We start from the raw sequence: 19,803 nt of genomic DNA, 5'->3' as shown, positions 1-19,803 counted from the left end.
ATGTTGTTTTTCTTGGAGACAATCCTATTTCGTGGCAACCTATATAGTACAACCAGACTATTAGACTATTGGTTGTTATGTTGGTTAGAGGGGTTATAACTAACTGATATAGTTACTGAAGTTACTGATGTAAATCGTGCAACCTATATAAGAGGATATGGCACTACTGTAATCCATAATTCAGATCAATACAAAAGTTTCTTTCTCTAAAACATTCATTCTTGCTCTAGAACTCTTCTTTCTTTTTCTTTTCTTGTTTGAGTATTCATTGCAGATCAGGATTTCTGTATACGTTAACAAACCCCAGCAAGAAACATCATAACATCAACGACTAGCAAATATTTTTGCAAAAACTATCAATGAGATATTTTAGATGGTTACTGGTAGTGTTGACATCTCAGTTGGGTGTGTGAATAAATAAGTCAACTCTTCGTAATATAAAAGTGAAAAATGTTTGAGGAATTTTTTTTTTAAACTACATTTTGTAAATCATACTATATGACAACAAAGTAAGACTTTATGATTTAATCAATTTTTTTTTAATAAATTCAACAACAAAAAAAGCACATTATTTGAATTACAAACTATCCTTTAAAATAATAGTCGTTTTCCACATAAAAATTGTTGCATATACAAAAAGTTTTAAACGAAATTTAAATTGTCAAGAGAAGAAAAATGATGTGATGTTGATGAGATGTTGGCACAGAGAACTCACTCAATTCGTTCAAGAGGATTGACTTTGACATGAAAAGTTGAGGGTTACTAATGATCATGAAACTCAATTATGTAGGGTAAACTAAACTTTTTTTTTTTTTTGGTTCATATGAACGTAGCTTCAAGTTTGGTTTGGTGCTTGGAGGGTCCATCCCAAATGTCATAACAAATTAAGGAGGTTTTTCTTTTTTTGCACGATGCATTCAAGTTGCTACAAAAATGGTCCAATTGCTTGGCCACTACTATGATTATATTAAATTTAGAGGCTGTTTTATGGAGGATATGGGCTTTTCTGTTCATTGTGTTTAGATTGAGGGTGATGAGTACGTAGGGCATGTGGTGTCTTATCCAGCACTTCTCCGGTCATGGTCTTGTTTTGTTTTTACAGTGAGAACCAATGTCAAAAATGCATTCTGTGAGGTTGAATCAAGCATGATGCTTGGATGTTTACCCAAAAAAAAAAAAAAAAACTCATGATGCTTGGATGGGTGCGAATGCGCCTTACAAAATGGGTACATTATGCACTATAGAAATAAAGGATAATCCTTATAGTACATTTGAATTGATGTTGGAATGTGAGCATATTTATCACATGACGGATCCTACAATACTACTCTATGTTAGAATGTGAGCATCTAATCAAAACAATGGACATTGGGTGAAAGATATTTAAGATCTTTTACGCACTTAATGCAAGACTTTCACTTCTCAACACCCCATCATGTCTTGCTATTTCTTGCTTGCAACGTGGAGTGTGTGTCGCTGTTGAATACTCTCAACAAACACTACCACTCTTCCCTAGGCTTTTCTTGGGTTCGAAAGGTGAAGTTGTAGGAAAGGATATGCTTTGTGTAGGTACCTATTGGAGCCATTTGAGTTGGTGTTTGTCATGTCAAGTGTCTTTAAGTTGCGTGCCCTCCCTTTTTCCATATCCTTCCATCCCTTCCTATTTGTATGATCACAGTTAAACTACGTCAATATTTTATATTACTATTTATTTTTGTCTTATTATCTTTATAAAAAAATAATATAAAATATTAATGTGGTTTAACCTTAATCACACAAAATAAAAGGGTATGAAAGGGCATAGAAAAAAGGAGTGCAGACAATCTTTGTCTAGCATGGACATACATTATGCATCTGGAATCACTAGCTTTTAGAATTCCCCTCCCCTAGGACTTTCTCGTGTTCGAAGAATAGGGCATTCCATGTTGTGGATATGTCGTTTCATTACTTTTTTATTCATGTACCAACAAAACTCTATCCACAAACGAATCTAGTTCACTATATGACAAATATGTACAAGCATATATATATACACACACACACGCACATACATAATTTGGCAAAAACTCAAAAGGAGCTACTCCTAACAGGTGACGTGATTGTGGGTGAAAAACTTGGATTGAGACTTTTCTGCTACGTGAAAGATCAGTAAGTAGTTAGTATCGCGCAGTTAAAACATAACGTAAGAGTACTGAAAGGACCTTGCTTTGTTAACGTATATATCCTCTTACTAAGCTAGTCTTCTACATTCTTCTGTCAGTTATGGCGTGCTAGCCAGATTCCATTGGTTAAGAAGTCATCATGTTGTAAATCTTCCTGTGTTGTGGTTTACACTTCAAGGAAGGAGGTAACTTTAGGAAAATGCATAGAACTTCCAGTTTTAAGAATTTGAAGAGCAATGCATATTGTAACTACCAGGGCTAACTAAATGATAGTTTTCTTCTGTACCTTAGTGCTTAGTCCTTAATCCCTAAATAATTGACAATGTTATATTTAATAAGAATTACATGCCCTATTAAGATATCAAATAAGATATTGAACAGGTAGATTTGCGCTCGTGGTCACCTTTCCTAGAATCAAAGCATGGCTTATGAAGAGGCAAAACATGTTTCATGCATGATACTGCCCTGTCAATAAGTAGGACATATAATTATATACATCTATATTATATATAAGACTTAATTATCATCCTATATTATATTCCCCGTAGGTTTCCCCTTTATTGTTATTTTCATGGCTAAATTGGATTGTTCATCCCTGTGGTCATAGGACACTTGCATGATGACCCCCGTGGTGAAAAAACTAGGAATTAAACCCCTGTGGTCTAGAATGTTAGCAAATTTAGTCCAAAAGTAAGATTTCTGTTAAATGACTGTTAAAAGTTGGGGGTAAAACTGTATTTTCAGTTCCAATTGACATTGAATTGGCGTTTTTTTTTTATTTAAAAAAATAAGCATTATTTTTTTTGTTAATTGTTATAAAAAAATTATTTATTTTAAATGTGAATTGGAACTGAAAATATAGTTTTACCTATACTTTTAACAGTCATTTAACAAAAATCTTACTTTTGGACTAAATTTGCTAACATTCTTGACCACAGGGGTTTAATTCCTAGTTTTTTCACCACGGGGGTCATCATGCAAGTTTCCTATGACCACATGGATGAATAATCCAATTTGACCTATTTTCATTCCATATGTTTCATCCACTTTCCCGACAGAGCTCGTGAAATAAAATCATAAATCTATCTCTTAGCACCACTAACGTTTCTTGGATGAACAACATCTTATTCACAATGAAAGAAAAGTTGAAAAGTTTTAATGACCATATTATGATATTGTGATTCTTTTTAGATCGGTCCATATATCGACACTTGGCAAATTTATAGTTCGTGCTTTCAGTTATTTGGCATGTTGCAATGAGGAGAATCGACAAGGACTGAATTATTCGACCATACCTTATCATAACCTATCGCAAATATCGTTGATTGATCACTCACAGTCACAGAGTGAGGGGAGTATATATATATGAAAGGCAGGCCACACAGAGGTAGGACTGAGAAAGCTCAGTGAAGACTTGAGAAATCTGCAGGTTTAGCAGCCTTAAAAAGGGTTCTGTGTTGACGGTTGAAAATGTAAAGTACTTTATGTGCGTTATATTGTGTGTATGAATGTTATTTTGTAATATAGATAGCATGCTATATATTTTTAGCTTAAAGTATAATTCCGACCAGGAGGTGCTTGTTAGAAATTAAAGGAAGAAGAGTAGAAAGCTGATCAATTGCAAACTCTGATTTTTTATTGATTCAAAAGAATGAAGAATACTACATCACCAAGACAACTACATGATGATAATGCAGAAAAATACAATTTTTAATAAGAAAACAGTAAAACTTTAAGCTAAATACTAAAAACAACCCTAAAAGTGATAATTAAACCTAATTGCTGACTTTGCTAAGATGTTGTTTGAATGTGCTTTTAAATGACTAAAAACACTTTTGGTGAAAATATTTTTAGAAACAATCTTTAGTTAATTCTGAAAAAAATACTTAAAGTGCTTCCTGGTAGAAATACATAACTGATGCATATTGTAGAAAGCCCGTAAAGTGTTTTTAGAACCCAAAATCATTTTTTCTAAAGGCGTTTTCAGTCATTTTAAAAGTACATCCAAACGAGTTCTAATACTTTAATGCGGTTTATCACTATCTATATGCTATATCTATATAGTTTCACTTTTCAATTTTATTTTTGAATCAAATTTGAGATATGATCTTATTCTCCAATATCATTTCACCACTGTAGTAACTTTTCCATCATTTCGAAATCTCAAATGAGGTCTCAAATAAAACAGCAGACGAGACAGACAATACTGGAAAACACAGAGAGTCATCACCAAAAGCCAAGACCACAACACTGACTAAACGGCACAAACAACTACAACAAAACTAAACTAATGTATGCCGAGAAAGAAACAAAACCACCAATCAGTTTTGTCTTCACAATGAAGGTTAAATCAGTAATGTCACCACTTCTAGAGGGATCCGCAATAATCACAAGCCCCAAAAGGCGAGTCAGCTGTAGATCGGGGCAAATAAGGCGGGAGTGCTACAGATCTGACAAGATAAAGCTTTACTGCCATAGAACGGACCAAATATGACGGATCAACTGCACGAGCCACCATGGGAACAAGCTGGAACGTTGGATCTGATCTACCTACGACCCAACACGCCAAAGGCGGAGGAAAACTTGGGTCTAGCTCTAGATCAAGGTGATAAGACCTAGAAAAGAGGCAAAGACACCACGCACGCACGGAGGTGGGTAGCCCAAACTTCGGTGGACGAAGGGCGCAAGGGGAAGAGAGAGGAGGGGGCCGGGGGGGGGGTGTTGTAGCGAAGAACGGAGAAATGGAAAACAGGAGGGAAAGAAAAAGGCAGGTGATGTGTGAGGAGGCGTTGGTATGAATGATCGGAGGAGGGGATGCGGAGAAGAATGAGGAGGAGAAGGGAGGGGCTCTCAACTACCCCAAGCCGGAGTAAGGGGTTGACAGCGAGGATGGAGCTGGATTTAGGGTTTTGGAGGTAGATGTAAGATGTGAGTGTCAAGGAGAATGAGTTTTGTTCTCGACAGACTGATAGCTCAGTATATGAGTTATTAGGTTGAGGAAATTCTGATCCTATTTGGCTAAGAATAAGAGTCCTAATAACATGCAACTACATTCACGTAACCTTATCAAGATTTGACAAGAGTTCAATACTTACTAGGACTATACCGAAACCCTAATCTGTTTGGAATATCCAAGATATCAGTTAATAGGCCTAATATCAAGGAGTATGGATGTATATATATAGGGAAGTCCCTGCACTCACAACGCCGTCCCTTTTTAAGCGAACCTTATTCTAGCTGGATCATTAGCTGTTGAGTGTAGAAGATCTTCTGTGGTTAATTGCAGCAATGTCGAGCTCTTCCTCTTCAGGTAAGTCTATTATATTTACAAGTGCATGTTGCGAGTATGTGATTCTATGCATGCAGTGTTTTAACTCCTTACATGTGGTATCAGAGCACCACTGTTGTGTTTAGAATCCTTATAAGCACAAGTATGTATTGTGAATAAGTGCATGATCCTGTCATAAGACTTCCGCACATAAATCTGATATAGTTTTCAAATAGTACGAACAAACTCCATTAAATAAAAACGAATAATCACTTATACACCCACACATACATATATAGATGTTCTGCAAGTTTTATCGCAGGCAAACAAGGATGAGTCTCCAGATCTCGGAGAATTAAAACCAAATGGGTTACTATCATTATATGACCTAGCAGGAAATCCTTGGTGAACCATGATCAATTTCAACTCAAAAGTGTTTGTATCATGATTTATCTATTCAAATTGAACAGAACGCTTAAACTGATGGTGAATATATTTTGTGATAATTCTAAAGAATTCTTATATTCAGTCATGTTTAATTGGAGTATAAGTGAAATGCAAGATTAATATTGATGCAATTTTATCTGCTCAAAAGTGTTAAAATTGCATTGTTAATGTGAAATTTTGTATTTCAATTGTGCAAACCCTAATATAATCAGTTTTCGATCTAAAGATGTGACTGGTATTATATGACTCTTGATGCCATTAATTGTTCATACCCTGAACTTTTAGTGAAGAACTTATGAGAATAAGACGCTGAACATGTATGGTTGATGCAGCTATGACTTCTCTTAACTTCTCCAATATCGAAACACTAACCGGGTCCAACTATAAGAAGTGGAAGGAAGACATAGAGATAGCCCTCGGCATGATGGACTTCGATTTAGCCTTGAGGGAAGACAAACCTGCAGCCTTGACTCCTACAAGCACAGTAGAAGAAAAACTGAAGTTTGCTCAATGGGAAAAGGCAAACATAATGGCTCTCATGATCATGAGGAGGGCTATGACAAGCAGTGTTAAAGGTGGTATTCCAAAAAATGACAGTGCAAAAGAGTTCTTTAATGCAGTGGGAAGCAAATTCAAGGAGTCTGAGAAAGTTGAAACGGGGAATTTTCTCACAAAACTGACATCCATGAAGTTTAATGGTGTTGGCAGTGTGAGAGAACACATACTAAAGATGTCAGACATTGCACAGAAGCTGAAGGACCTGGAACATCCGATCACAAATAAGTTTTTAGTGCATATGGCATTAAATTCCTTACCTGCACAGTATGGTCAGCTGAAGGTGTCATACAACACTCAGAAAGCAACCTGGGACATCGATGACTTAATCTCCATGTGTGCACAAGAAGAGTTGAGGAAGTCAACAGATAAAGTGGAGACTGTGAATCTTGTCCACATTGCAAAGGGCAAACATGTTGCAGTTGATCAGCAATCTGTGGCTGCTGGTAAGCAGAAGAAAACTTCACACTTTTCTTCTTTTAAAAATACTAACCCCCTTAAACGATCTCAAACATGTTGCAGTTGATCAGCAATATGTGGCTGCTGGTAAGCAGAAGAAAACTTCACACTTTTCTTCTTTTAAAAATACTAACCCCCTTAAACGATCTTAAAAGTTTAAAGCCATTTCTGAAGCACCAAAGCCTTGTTATTTATGCAAAGAAGTTGGTCATCTAAGGAAAGATTGCACTGGTTTTAAAAATTGGCTTGTTAAGAAAGGTAATGTAATCAATGTTTATGTTTGTTTCGAGTCAAATTTGATTTATGTTCCTCCTTTTAGTTGGTGGTTTGATACTGGTTGCTCAATCCATATTACAAATACCTTGCAGGGCTTCACAAATCTAAGGGAGAGAAATAATGAAGTTTACAATGTTTTTGTTGGGAATGGGAGCAAGGTAGCAGTCGAGTCAGTGGGCAGTGTCTCTTTAAAGCTTTCTTCTGGTTTTATTTTGTTTCTCAGTTCAGTACTCTATGTACCTTCTATGAGAAGGAATTTGATTTCAGCTTCTAAGTTAGTCAAGTCAGGTTATACTTTGATTGGAGACAATGAAAGTGTAAGACTTTTCCATTCAAATAAATTAGACACCTTGCTTGGTTATGCCTTACTTCATGCTGATATGTGGCAACTGCAATGTGATTATTTACATGAATGTTTCACAGTTTGTCACATTGGTTCCAAAAGATTGTCTCAAAATGAAAACTCTCCCATACTTTGGCATAAAAGACTCGGCCATATATCCAAAGAAAGACTTGTGATTTTAACCAAACAAAACCTCATTCCAAATCTCGATTTTGAAAGTCTTCCAACTTGCATTGATTGTTTCAAGGGAAAAATGACCAATACTAGGAAGTTAGGATCCACAAGAAGCAATCACCTTTTGGAGATAATTCATACAGATGTGTGCGGCCCTTTCCCAAATAAAACAATATGTGGCAACTCTTACTTTGTCACATTCATTGATGACTTTTCTAGATATTGTTATGTGTATCTTATATCTGAAAAATCTTCTGTTATTGGCTGTTTTAAGATATACAAACTGAGGTTGAAAACCAACTGGAAAAAGGTATTAAAATAGTGAGATCGGATAGGGGTGGTGAGTATTTTGGCAGGTTCACAGAGACCGGACAACACAAGGGAGCTTTTGCATCTTATCTTGAAGGCTCGGGATCATTGCTCAATATACCACTCCAGGTACTCCCCATCAAAATGGAGTGGCAGAAAGGAAGAACAGAACCCTAAGGGACATGATTCGATCCATGTTTTCAAGATCCAGACTTCCAATTTTTCTGTGGGGAGAAGCACTTAAAATAGCCAATTACACACTTAATAGGGTTCCAAGTAAGTTTGTCAAAGTCATACCTTTTGAAGCTTGGACTGGAAGAAAGCCAAGTTTCAACCATTTTCATGTATGGGGATGTAGAGCTGAGGCACGGTTCTATAATCCTCACGAGAAAAAGTTCGACCCGAGAACTGTAAGTTGCAGGTTCATTGGATATGCGGACATGTTCAAGGGTTTTAAGTTTTACTGTCCTGATTCTCATACTAGAATTCAGGAGACTAATAATGCAAAGTTTATCGAAGATTTGGAAGAAGAAACAGTGCAACACACCATCTCAGATTTTGAAGAAATTGGAAATGACGTTGATCAGTATTCTGAAGCAACTGATGCACCATTGCTTATGGTTCAAGAAACCTCATGCACACTCCTAACAGTTCTGCACGCCGTTCAACCAGTGAACAACATGCCCTTTTCTGAAGCAATGCAATCGACAGTGCATGGTTGTGATCCTAAGCTTCAAACCCCTGAGCATCATGTACCTCAGGGTGTTGTTGAACCACTGCAACAAGTGCAGTTGCCTATCAGGCAATCTTACAGACAAAGAAAACCTGTGATCCTACCCGATTTTGTATACTTACAGGAGACAAAATACAATATATGAGATGATGATGATCCTCTCACCTTTAATCAAGCCATCAATAGCTTGAGAGCAGATTTATGGCATGCAACTATGGTTGAAGAACTTGCAGCTATGGCAAAGAATCAAGTCTAGACGTTGGTACCACTTCCATGCAATGCTAAACCCATTGGCTGTAAATGGGTGTTCAAAACCAAAAGAAATGCAGAGGGAAATGTTGAAAGACACAAAGCCAGACTTGTAGCTAAAGGTTTCACACAAAGGGAAGGTATTGACTATAACGAAACTTTCTCGCCAGTATCATCCAAAGACTCCTTGAGGGTGATCATGACTTTAACAGCCCATTTCAACTTAGAATTACATCAAATGGATGTAAAATCGGCTTTTCTTAATGGAGTTTTGGATGAAGAAATAGTGATAGTTCAACCACCAGGTTTTGAGGAGAAAGGAAAAGAGACTATGGTCTGCAAACTCAACAAGTCAATCTATGGTTTAAAACAATCTTCTAGGCAGTGGTACATCAAATTCGATCGAGTGGTTTCTGCTTTTGGTTTTGAAGAAAACAAGATTGATGACTGCATATATCTCAAGGTCAGTAGCACGTAATTTATATTTTTGGTACTGTATGTGGATGATATTCTTTTAGCTAGTTCGGACTTGACTCTTTTGCACACCACCAAGACCATGTTAATCGAGAGTTTTGATATGAAAGATCTTGGTGAGGCGCATTTCGTTTTTGGCATTGAGATTGAGCAAGACAGATCCAAAAGGATGCTGAGGTTGTCTCAAAAGTCCTATATTGACAGAATCATGAAGAGATTCAACATGGAGAAATGTGCAGGTGGCGAGCTTCCCATTGTAAAGGGTGATAAGTTTAGCACTGACCAATGCCCTAAAAATGATCTCGAGAGAAATGGAATGAATGACAAGCCTTACACATCACTGGTTGGCAGCATCATGTATGCTCAAGTATGCACGAGACCTGATCTAGGGTTTGCAGTTAGTGTTCTATGACAGTTTCAATCTAATCCTGGGAATACTCACTGGACTGCAGCTAAGAAAGTACTAAGGTACTTAAAAAGAACAGGGAATCTTGCACTCGTATACCAGCAAGTTGAGAATTTGGAAATGGTGGCTTATTCTGATTCAGACTTGGTAGGTTGTGTTGATGACAGAAAGTCTACGAGTGGATATGTCTTTCTTCTAGCCGCTGGTGCAATTTCGTGGAAAAGCTCCAAGAAAAATGTGATTGCTTCTTCAACTATGAAGGTTGAATTTATTGGTTGTTACACTGCCACCAAACAAGCAATATGGTTGAGGAACTTCATCATGGGATTGAAGGTTGTAAACTCAGTTGAGAAACCTATAACTATATACTGCGATAACAAGGCTACAATTTTCTTTTCTAGAAACAACAAGAGATCCATTGCTTGCAGATTAATGGACATTAAGTATTTACGTGTAAGGGATGAAGTCAGAAAAGGGCTGATCAACATAGTTCATATTGGAACTGATTTTATGGTAGCTGATCCAATGACTAAAGGCTTACCAGTGAGAGTGTTCAAGAAGCATGTTTACAACATAGGGATGCGAGAGGATTTTGATTCTGTTAATGAGTGGGAGTAGTAAACCCATTCGATTATGTTAATAAGTGGGAGTAGTAAACCCACAGTTAGTTTTGTTACGTTTCCTTTAGGTTAATTGGATGCTTTCATAATGCTTGTTCTCATAATATGTTATTGTAATAATATGAGCCATACTTTGTATGAGGCTCAGTTAAGGAGTTGAATTTTGGGTATCAACTTGAAACTTTTGAATTTTGTCAAACAACACAGTACTTATGGAATAGATACTTGTAATCATTAAGTGCACATGTAGAAGAAATTACATACTGCATTTATGATTCGGTATTCAAAGCTATAAGTGACAAGTTGTTAAAGGGTAATTGCAGCTTTCGGGGACTTGTGATCACCTTATACTTAGCCTGTGTAATATCATTCTTCTTGGACACTCAAGTGGGAGAATGTAAGATGTGAGTGTCAAGGAGAATGAGTTTTGTTCTCGACAGACTGATAGCTCAGTATATGAGTAATTAGGTTGAGGAAATTCTGATCCTACTTGGCTAAGAATAAGAGTCCTAATAACATGCAACTACATTCACGTAACCTTATCAAGATTTGACAAGAGTTCAATACTTACTAGGACTATACCGAAACCCTAATCTGTTTGGAATATCCGAGATATCAGTTAATAGGCCTGATATCAAGGAGTATGGATGTATATATATAGGGAGGTCCCTGCACTCACAGGGCCGTCCCTTTTTGAGCGAACCCTATTCTAGCTGGATCATTAACTGTTGAGTGTAGAAGATCTTCTGTGGTTAATTGCAGCAATGTCGAGCTTTTCCTCTTCAGGTAAGTGCATGTTGCGAGTATGTGATTCTATGCATGCAGTGTTTTAACTCCTTACAGTAGATTCTCTGCCCTTCCACTTCCCGTACCCTTTTATTTGTGTGGTTACGGTTAAGGACAAGGATTGTCTACCCTCTCACTTCCAGTGCCCTCTCGTGCCCTCCTGTTTTGTATGGTCACGGTTAAGCCACGTCAACATTTTATATTATTTTTTTATAGAGATAATAAGAAAAAAATGAATAGTAATATAAAATGTTGACGTGGCTTAACCGTAACCACACAAACAGAAGGGCACGGGAGGGCAAACAATCGTTGTCCCACGGCTAAGCCACGTCAACATTTTATATTATTATTCCTTTTTGTCTTATTATCTCTAAAAAAAATATATATAAAATATTGACATGGTTTAACCGTAATCACACAAAACAGGAGGGCACGCGAGGGCATGGGAAGGGACGGCAGAGAATCTACCTCCTAGGGTCCTAAAGGGTCGTGGCGAGAGACAAATGTGGTCAGGAATATACTAATTCCTTGTTGATTTTACTTTAAAATGGTTATTTTGGTGAAAATTGGATTCGACTAGAAAAGAATGAATGTTGAGAGCAATGGAGATATGCTGCAGAGAGTACGTTGCTTTCTCAATGCTTGCACACACACAATCCTCTACCCATTCACACAAGAAGTGTGAGGGAATACAAAGAAGAATCTAGCCGTTAGGCTACACGTGATACACACGTGCCGAGTGACTAACGTACCCCATGTGAGAGGCACATGCACCACTAAAACTCTTAGCAGAAAATAACAGGTGGCACAAAACAAGCAGTTAAGATGTTTTAATCTCAGTCATACATTGTGACCGATTGTTCTAGGCTTCTAGCTATAACTAAAAACATAAACTTGAACTTTGACAGAAAACTTGAAATCCAAGCCATCTTTGATCCTTCAGCAAGCTTAATCTCCAACATTCCTTAGATTAGAATATCATATCTAAAACGTTGTTCTCATTGCCATAAGAACAAAATAATTCAAAATCGTGCAATTGTATATTAAATTAACGACTAACTATAACAAAACAACTTCCCAACCTGTACCTTGGACACATTTTGACACTACAATCATGCAATGTGCATTCAATTAATGAATCAGGCATCATAAAACAATTTCCCTAACTGTGCCTTGGACACGTTTTGATTCTACAATGAAAGCATAGGACCACCCATCACAACTTTTTGTTCACTGATTGCACTGATTGCTTTGTGCGTTTGGTTTGCACAAAATATTTGAAGACATACGAGTTGGTAGCTCATTTTTATTAATGTGGAAATGAATGTCATAGTCTGTGTAAGTAGGGCAACTAACAATCATTTGGTTACCAAAAGCATATACTCCTCTTTCCCTACCCATCACATTGCCACTTTCCACTTACTCATAGTGGAAGGTACTAGTAGTTAGCAGTCCTTTCCTTTAATTAGTAAATGTACATGGTCGTAGACTAAATATTCATGTCATCAATGTTTATTTTATGAGAAAAACAAGGAGAAAATTTCTTTAAAATAGGGGCAAAAAACAATGAATTTGGGTGAGCACTCCTCCAAATACTGGAGGATTCATACCAAATGCATATTAATTAAACAACGAAAATAAAACTAAGGCGGAAAAAGAAGAAAAATCAACACTAATCTCAGCTCTAGAAGTAAAAAATTGAACATCTCCGACGTGCAATTCACGTCATCAATGTTAAAAGGTTAATTTGCAGGAAACAACCCTAAATACACACACACACACACACACACACTAGAAGCCCTAGCATGTGAAAATGGTAGGAGGAAAAACAGACGTAAAGAGAGAGTGGTCAGAAAACTGTGGAGTGGAGGGTCTTTGTGTTGTTATTTTATGTTTGTCACCTTTTCAAGAAAGGTTTAACCGGTAAAGCATTACATAGGAGGTGTTTTTTTTTTATTGGGGGTTTACAGTTCAGGGTGTGTAATTCTGTCTGTTCCGAAACCTATGAAGCCAAGTTTTCATACTACATGTAAATTTTTGTCCAAATTCTTATCCAGATGAAAAGGCTTTTCTTCTACCAAGAAAAGAGAACTATACGTACTTCAGACTAATATTACCGACGTCTAACTTCGGTAAGATCTCTCTCCCTCACTCTCTCTCTCAAGTAGACAATGCAGTAGGTACGTCAAAAAGTTGAAACTGTTAAAAGTGCACGGAACTTTCAGTTGACCCTCCAGTTTCCAAAGAATGAAAAGCACTCATACCAAACTCACATAGTGATCAATAGCAATGACGTCCAGAAGTTTGCATATACAATTTTAAATTTCCCAATTAGTTCATATGTGTTCGTCGCAGGAATCTCCTGGCGGACGAGCACACAGCTCCCCTGGGAGAATGGCGTCGGTTGAGGGTATCTGTCGTACTTCTGCTTTCTTCTCGGACTCGCTCGGGCAAGCCTTTGTCGGGCAGATCTTGGTCGGGCAAGACACACTTCGGGCAAGGGTCGTCGGGCATTTCTGAAAGAGAAGGACAGAGTTAATTTGAAAGGGTGCCTTTGTGGGGCCTTAGGTGTAGGCCTTAAGGCTCACAATCAAGATTAACTTTGTCGTGCTCAGGCGTGCCACTGCCATCTTTAGTATGGCAGATGTTGAATGGGTGTTAAGCTTTGATTGAATATGTATACGCCCGAGAAACCAAGTTAGATATAACAGGTGCCTTTGTGGGGCCTTAGGTATAGGCCTTGAGGCTTCCTGTCAACCTAAACCAGCGCTTGGATGTATCATATTTGGTCTTTTATGGTTGCCAGAGTCTTATCACTATTATACCTTTGATTATCTGAATCCAAGAGGTAGGACGAACCCAAATGAGTGCCTTTGTAGGGCCTTAGGTATAGGCCTTGAGGCTTCCCATCAGAGTTAATCCTTATACTCGGACCAACTAGACCGCAACATGAAATGAAGCTAAATAGATGCCTTCGTGGGGCCTTAGGTGTAGGCCTTGAGGCTTTCTATCAGAATTCACTCCGTGCTTAAGCCTTTTCTACGAATCAAGATATAATAGCAACAAAACGGAGAAATAGATTGATTACTTACGCCCCAAGTAACTTCGGACTTCTCGCTTATCAAGGATTGTCGTGGATGGGTTGAGTCCACATAGAGTTCTTTTTTATGCCTTGAGGCCAAGGACTTTTAAACTGATCTTTAAATTACATGCCCGCGGGCTTAAGACTTAGATTTGATTTGAACTCTGACGCGATTCAGATCGGATTCAAGTGCTGAAGACTCATTTTCATTATGACTTTGCTAGAAATAACTTGTATATAACTGGGAATATATAACATGTTATTGTGCTTTTAAAAGAAAGAAAAGACAAAGACAGAGCAAAGATAGTCGGGTAAGTTTGAACCTTATCGGCCAAGGCTGAACTTCTTACAAAATCTATCTTTGTGGCTCTGTCAGAGGTCTGAAAGCTTTTAGAGGGGTTGACGGGGGAGAAGAGGATACAAAATGAATCGATACCACCATGAACAAGGTAGCAGAGCTATTACAGGGGTTTGGGAAGGTTTATCCCGAATGGGATGAAGGCTTGTGCTGACTACAGCTTCGTTGAAGGCAAATCTGGCTTGAGCAGAGTTTTGGCTTTTGTTTGTTTGTTTGAGTGTCCTTAATTCTGTCTTCTCTTCCTCCTTTTATAGACGACTTCAGCTTGGGTTCCTGTAGCAATAGCGGTGCCCGAATGCGGTTTGGTGATGACTCACTAGCTTTTTTACATGAATGCCACCAATAAAGTACTTTATTGGGCTATGTAGTGACTGAATAGCCTACCCCCTGTGGTCTTTGAGCAGGTAAGCAGGTGGCCTTTGTAACTTGTGCCCAGCCGAAAGCCTCTTTCCTGCCTCCTAAGTTTTCCTCTGGGCCTTGGGTTTGGGCCGACTTTCTCTCTGGCCCAAAGTTCAGATTTTATCCCAAACAGTGCCCCCTTCAATTGATGTTAAGCTTGGGATCCCAAGCGCCAACATTAAATGAATAACAACATGCGTGCCCTTTGAGCTTCTTGCGACCTTTAAACTGCCTTCTGGTTCTCTATAAATTCTGGCTTTGGAAACCCTTTTCAAATCATCACCTCTTCTTCATTTTGGTCTTCACCCTTCATCCACCTTGAATCCTTCCGTCTCCCTACTGAGAAATGGGTCCTCAGGTTTTGAGTGGAGTTTCCTGAAACTCCCCTTTCGTGAGAAAAAAAGAAAGTTTTCACCTGATGATTGCTACCTCCAACACCTTTGGTCGATCACCCCTCTACCTCCAACACCCTTGGTCAGGCGGTCTCCTCTTGATGACTGATCTTCCCACAACTTGTGGTGATAAGTCGGGCTTCATCATCATACATGGTGAAGATCTTGTGGGAGGGTCCTCTACCAAGCTCATGTTGGCCGCCCAACCCGATCACCTGATTGGGTTTCAACCAAGAAGATAGCGGGAAACCAGTTGAAGACACCAACACTTTCAGAGAGGATCAAATGTAATACATAAGATTTGGTATCTTGTAATCTCATCAATTTGTCGACATGAAATAAGTATTTTTATCTATTTCTGCATCTCTGCCTTCTTTAAATGTTTGGATGAACAAAATACCGTATCTGCTCCCTCTTCGATATAGCAATCCCTAACATCCCATAATGTAGGACAATATTTCTTCAAGAATTTTGCATTAATAGGGTGTTTCTGCTCATTGCCTTCGAGGTCTGCTAGATAATATCCTCCTTTGTTCAAAACCCGACTAATAATAAAAGGATCTTCCCATGTCGGGCTCCATTTCCCGAAGCCACGCAGCTGAGCGCCTAGCGGGAGGACCGCTTTCCACGCTAAATCTCCTTCCTTGAAAGACTTTAACTTCACCCTTTTGTTATAAGCTCGGGCAACATCAATCTTTCCTTCTTGAATCTGGTTCAAGGCTTCAATTCGGGCTGCATCCAGATCTTCAATACCTTGACACATAGCTTCGATTTATTCTGTACTATGCAACCCAAATTGGTTTTGAATTCTTACGGAACTGACGTTGATTTCCATAGGAAGCACTGCATCGTGCCCGAAAATCAAGGCATAAGGAGTCGTGCCTGTCCCCGCTCTTTTAGAAGTCCGGTATGCCCACAACATGTTCCCTAGCATCTCATGCCACCTTTCTGGACTATCAATCACCATTCTTTTAATAATGTTGACCAAGATCTTGTTGCTAGCCTCTGCTTGCCCATTTGACTGAGGGTAGTATGGACTGGATTGGATCATCTTTATTTTGTACTTGCTTGCAAACTCTTCAACCTCCTTTGAAATAAACGATGGCCCACGATCCGTTACTATAGTTTCAGGCACCCCATACCTGTGCAGGATCTTGGTCTCAATAAAATTCTTGACCACGGCTGAAGTTATGGATTTTACTGCCGATGCTTCTACCCATTTGGTGAAGTAATCCGTTGCCACAATTATGAAAGTATGTCCCTTACTAGAGGCCGGATAAATCTGCCCGATGAAGTCCATTGCCCATCCTCGGAACGGCCAAGGCTTGACCACTGGATTGAGAGGTACTGATGGTACGTGCTGGAGAGGTCCATGTCTCTGACATTCTTCACATCCGCGGGCATAGGACTTACAATCTTTTTCCATGTCGGGCCAGAAATAACCATACCTTCTGAGTAGCCATCTCATCTTTGTTCCCGCTTGATGTGCTCCACATATTCTCTCATGTACTTCGGCCATTACTCTCATGGATTCCTCTAGGCCTAAGCATTTTAATAGCAACCCATCTGGGGTCTTTCTCAACAGATTTTTTGTCCACAAGACATACTTGGTTGCTTGCTGCCTGTTCTTCTTACTTGTGGGTGAAGAAGGATCTTTCAGATACTGAGTAATAGGTGTCCTCCAATCTTCCACCTCGGTCTCTAGAACCATTACATCCAGACTGAACCTCCGATCTAAGATAGAGGGAAGGTTTCTTGTTTGGATCTCAACATCAACACCATACTTCCTTTCTTGCATTGGCACTCCTGAAGCTAGTTGCGCCATTTCATTGGCTGCCAAGTTAGATCCCCTAGGAATGTGATTGACTGATATCTCAGACTCCCACAAACTCAGCAGTTGTGTTGTTGCCATATAGTACCCTGCCATAGTGATATGTCTGCATTTGAACTCGCCATTTAGTTGATTTATCATTAACTCTGAATCACCAAAGATCTCTACTTCAGTTGCCCCCAAGTCCATCAGGATTTCCAGGCCGATAATCAATGCCTCATACTCCGCCCGATTATTGGTATTTTCTTGATAATCAAGTAGGAAGGAATAGTAATGATAAACCCCTTGAGGGTTTATAATCACAATTCCAACTCCTGCTGCCTTCTGAGTGTAGGATCCATCGAAATATAGCTTCCAAGGTGTAATCCAAAGACCTGCTACTCTCCTTATCTCTTGCTGGATCCAATCTTCTTTGCCCGAAACATCACTTCTTGGTGGGATCCATACATTAGCAACTTCTAAACTTCCCGGGATATTGATTTCCTCGCTTTGAGACTCTTGATGTTCGGTCAGGAAGTCAGCAATTGCCTGGCCTTTGACTGCCCTCTGGGGTATGTACTGAAAACTGAATTCTGATAATGCTAGAATCCACTTCCCAATCCTCCCTGCTAGCATAGGTCTTGACAACATATACTTTATCACATCTGTTTTGGCGATAATGTGCACATGACAAGGTAGCATGTAATGCCTTAGCTTGCTGGCAGTAAAATATAGAGCCAAACACAGTTTTTCCACCGGAGAATATCTTGTTTCTATCTCGGTCAGAATTCTGCTGAGGTAATACACAGCCTGCTCTTTTCCTCCTTCATTATTCTGGGCTAGTAGACTCCCAATTGATCTTTCCGATGCAGAAATATATAGTTTCAATGGCTTTCCCCTTTGAGGTGGCACCAGCACTGGTGGGGAAGTTAAGTAAGCCTTGATGCTATCAAATGCCTGCTGGTGGGTTGGCCCCCACTCAAAATTCTCCCTATCCTTCAATCTCAGTAGCGGAGTTAGTGGCTGGATTTTGCCCGCCAAATTGGCAATGAATCTCCTTAAGAAGTTGATTTTACCTAGCAATCTCTAAAGTTGTACTTTGTTGGTAGGTGGAAGTGACTCTAATATTGCCCGAGACTTATTTTTGTCCACCTCCACACCTCTCTGATGCACCAAGAATCCCAAAAAATTGCCCGCTCTTACTCCAAAAGCGCATTTCTTTGGATTCATCTTCAACTTGTGGATTCGCATCCTCATCAATGCTTGCTTGAGGTCCACGAGATGCTGCTCTTCTGTCTTAGATTTCACCATAATGTCATCGATATACACCTCCATGCTTTGGCCAATTAAATCATGAAAAATGGCATTCATTGCCCTTTGATACGTGGCGCCTGCATTTTTGAGCCCGAATGGCATGACCAGATATTCATATGCCCCCACATGACCAGGACATCTAAAAGCTGTCTTATGAATATCCTCTGGCGCTATCTTTATTTGATTGTAACCGGCATTTCCATCCATAAACGATAAAACTTTATGCTTTGCTACAGCATCTATGGATAAGTCAGCCATGGGCATGGGATATTCATCCTTTGGTGTGGCGCTATTAATATTCCTATAATCAACACAACACCGTACTGCTTTTGTTATAGCTTTTAAAACGGGTATAATGTTGGCTAGCCATTCTACATATTTGGCTGGTCTAATAAAGCCAGCTTTCACCAGCCTTTCAATTTCTTCTTTGACTTTTTCTTCTATCTCCTTTGACATCCTTCGTGGTGCCTGCTTGACAGGTTTATATCCTTCCTTGATGGGCATTCTATGTTCCACCAAGGCTGGGTCTAATCCTGGCATCTCGGTGTAATGCCAAGCAAAACAATCTTTGAATTCTTGCAAAAGAGAGATAATCTTGGTCCGATCCTCAATCCTTAATAAACCGCTGATTTGAATTGGTCTCGGATCCTCTTCTGTGCCTAGATCAATAACTTCCAATGGATCCTGGACTTCTGGAGGTGGCTTATCAGGCTCTGCACATAAAAATTCAACTAACTCCGGGTTCTCGGGCAGACCGTCTGGCTCGTCTATATCGTAGACGCATTCGGCCATTTAAATGGCCTTATCTAACTCCTCTGTGCAAGATTCTTCCTCATTTTCCTGCTGGCTGGTAGAAACTTTCCCCTGCCACTCCTGCTCTTCTTTATCCAAGAGCTTTTCTTCCTGTCTTCTTCCCTTTCCATACACCAACAGTCTTTTAATCAGGGATCTGACTGCCATGACCTGATCTTTCTTCTTTTGTTCGATCATTGATGGTATAGAGAGTTTGGTATAAGACAGGGTCTCTCCCACTCCTCCTTGGTAAGGAGCATCCCTTGTTCTAGAAGCTTTCGGGCCGTCACCTTGGTAGGGCGGCCGTTCTCATCAGCTCCTAAACATTTCAAAATTCCCACGTTGGGATTGTAGAAATTTGCTTCTGCAACATTAGCTGAGGGGAGGAACGGCCG

At 39.2% G+C, this 19,803-nt stretch overlaps 1 protein-coding gene across 1 annotated transcript; it reads left to right on the top strand.

Annotated features, from left to right (window-relative positions):
- Positions 1 to 4,154: 4,154 nt before the first annotated feature.
- Positions 4,155 to 7,627, top strand: LOC139188839 (uncharacterized). The gene is made up of 3 exons (XM_070806758.1): positions 4,155 to 5,472; positions 6,210 to 7,149; positions 7,260 to 7,627. The coding sequence occupies exons 1-2, from the start codon at positions 5,451 to 5,453 to the stop codon at positions 6,956 to 6,958; spliced, it is 771 nt and encodes a 256-aa protein (XP_070662859.1). The 5' UTR covers positions 4,155 to 5,450; the 3' UTR covers positions 6,959 to 7,149; positions 7,260 to 7,627.
- Positions 7,628 to 19,803: the final 12,176 nt, after the last annotated feature.

This window comes from Malus domestica, chromosome 10, assembly GCF_042453785.1.
Source record: "Malus domestica chromosome 10, GDT2T_hap1".
Lineage (NCBI taxonomy): Eukaryota > Viridiplantae > Streptophyta > Magnoliopsida > Rosales > Rosaceae > Malus > Malus domestica.
Note: the sequence above shows the minus strand (reverse complement) of the source record. Positions and strands in the feature narration are given on the sequence as shown.

Bases quoted from the DNA above. Each gene is read 5' to 3' on its own strand.
- LOC139188839 (XM_070806758.1), top strand. From the start codon at position 5,451: ATGTCGAGCTCTTCCTCTTCAG. The intron at 5,473-6,209 runs GTAAGTCTATTA...TGGTTGATGCAG, and splicing joins GTCGAGCTCTTCCTCTTCAG to CTATGACTTCTCTTAACTTC.